Source organism: Pinus tabuliformis, chromosome 5_1 (assembly GCF_031772625.1).
Source record: "Pinus tabuliformis cultivar Carrire ecotype Pingquan chromosome 5_1, CPIR1, whole genome shotgun sequence".
Classification (NCBI taxonomy): Eukaryota; Viridiplantae; Streptophyta; class Pinopsida; order Pinales; family Pinaceae; genus Pinus; species Pinus tabuliformis.
Genome location: NC_142305.1, coordinates 561,615,594 through 561,617,718, shown reverse-complemented (window position 1 = coordinate 561,617,718; position 2,125 = coordinate 561,615,594). Strand labels below are relative to the sequence as shown.

At 35.2% G+C, this 2,125-nt stretch overlaps 1 protein-coding gene across 1 annotated transcript; it reads left to right on the top strand.

Annotated features, from left to right (window-relative positions):
- The first annotated feature begins 878 nt into the window (after positions 1 to 878).
- Positions 879 to 2,125, top strand: LOC149166049 (anthocyanidin reductase ((2S)-flavan-3-ol-forming)-like). The gene is made up of 4 exons (XM_089431270.1): positions 879 to 1,135; positions 1,221 to 1,383; positions 1,599 to 1,803; positions 1,906 to 2,125. The coding sequence occupies exons 1-4, from the start codon at positions 917 to 919 to the stop codon at positions 2,048 to 2,050; spliced, it is 732 nt and encodes a 243-aa protein (XP_089287396.1). The 5' UTR covers positions 879 to 916; the 3' UTR covers positions 2,051 to 2,125.

The window sequence follows — 2,125 nt, the reverse complement described above, 5'->3', positions numbered from 1 at the left end:
CTGGATTGAAAGAACTGAACGATGCGAAGAACATGAGGAGATCATGCCGAACATGATATGCTAAATGTACAGATGATGAAGAGATGCTAAATACATGCTCCAGATCTCACCCCTTGATTCCAGATCCATGTTTTATTATTTATTATTTATTTTTTTATTTCTGTGCATTTGTGGTTTTATCAATTTCATTGAAGATTTTATGTTTGTTTACAGGTATGAAGATCCTGGCTAAGAGGCGCACCCAAACTCAATTGTGTGACGTTTTATCAATTTTTACAAACAGTCTTGTCAAAACAATGAAGATCTATTGGAGGAATTAACCTAGCATTGCGCCAGAAATAACATAATCTGCTCCATAAATTGCTTAAAATCTGTTTTCTCTCCTCTTTGAAAAAAAAAAAATTCACGCCAACTATACGGGGAAGGTTTAATTTGATTGCATCATATAGGAAACACCTCGAGATAGAGGCATTGTATCAAGATGAGAGGCATTGTATCAAGATGAGATAACGTCTACTAGAAAACTCATTAGACCGCCAATTCGTTATATAGGCAATTTATATGGTAATAACTTTATAGTTAAAATGGTTTGAATTTCTATTATAATTCTGAAAATTTTAAAAAGGTTTTATAATGTTTATTAACATTTTGATAAAAAAAAAATAATAGGAATATTTTGAAAATTAAAAATAATTTTTGAATTTTTTTTTTTAAGATTTTATAATATTTATTAAAATTTAAAAAAAAAAAACACCTTTGATTTGATTTGTGAAGTACGAAAGGTTTTAAAAGCGATTTAACAGCGTATAAATTTTATATTTCTGGCGACTTCATTAATTTTCATCTTGATTTATGCAATTTAACTTGTCTTTCTCAAAAACTTTTGAGAGATAATCCAGATAAAAAGTATAAAATTATGGGACAGGATGATTTTGTTCAGCCTGCTTTGAAAGGGGTATTAAATATATTGAAATCCTGCTCGCGCGCGAAATCGGTGAGGCGTGTGGTTTATACTTCCTCGGTGGCAGCAGCCTGTCCGCTGAGTGAAGAAGGGGAGCTTATTACTGGCTCCAGTATCGACGAGTCAAACTGGACTCCATTGGAATTCATGCGCAGGAAAGCCGGCCCTAGTAGTGTACGTATATACAGTGCGAGTAGTATGGCTAAATTTGCATCTCAAATATGGTTTAACTTACATGTCGTGCTTATCATGCGTGCAGTTCTATTGCATATCCAAGACTGTGGCGGAGAAAGCCGCCATTGAGTATGGATTAAACAGTGGCCAAATGGAGGTTGTGACAATTGGACCGGGTTACGTTGGTGGGCCAGCCATTATCTCAACATTTCCGTATTCATGTGGTGAAATATTAAGCCCCATTTCAGGTATGTAGTCATTTTATTATATGTTCGTTAAAGATTTTGAGGTGTTTGCTATGGGGCTTCTTGTGAAGGTGAAACAATCAAACCAGGAATAGGGAGAAGGCGAATGATAGGACATTTCTATTTGAGTTGAGGAGAGGGTTTGGCAGAAAAATATGTAAAATACTTTAGTTTAAACTTTAAAACACTAAGGGCAGCATGACAATTTCGGTTTACAGGCCATCATGAAGGATTGAAATTGAGTGAGTCGTTTCTGGGATCAATACCGTTAGTTCATATTGAGGATTTATGTGAGGCTCATATATTTCTGATGGAGCAACCAAAAGTACAAGGTCGACATATTTGCTGTGTTACCTCTCTCACCGTTTCTCAGTTATCGGACTTCATCCATAAGCGCTATCCACATTTTACTCCACAATTCAAGTATGTAGACTTCTCCCATCGTGTAGGGTCTTTTTAGTTATGTTTTTAGGGATTTTTTTTTTTTTTTTTTATAAGGTGAGGCAACTTGGTTTATCATGACAGAGGCGACGGTGAAGATGATAATGGTGTTCGTGTTCCTGCTTCTTCGAAGAAACTTTTGGATATGGGGTTTTCATTCAAGCATGACGTGGCAGACACTTTGGATGACACAATCAAATCGGCTCAATCTTATGGACGACTGAAATAGTTTTGACCGATAGATAGAATTTGTGAATAATATTGTTATGTTATATGGTTTTCGCTGAGAATTTGTGAAAATATT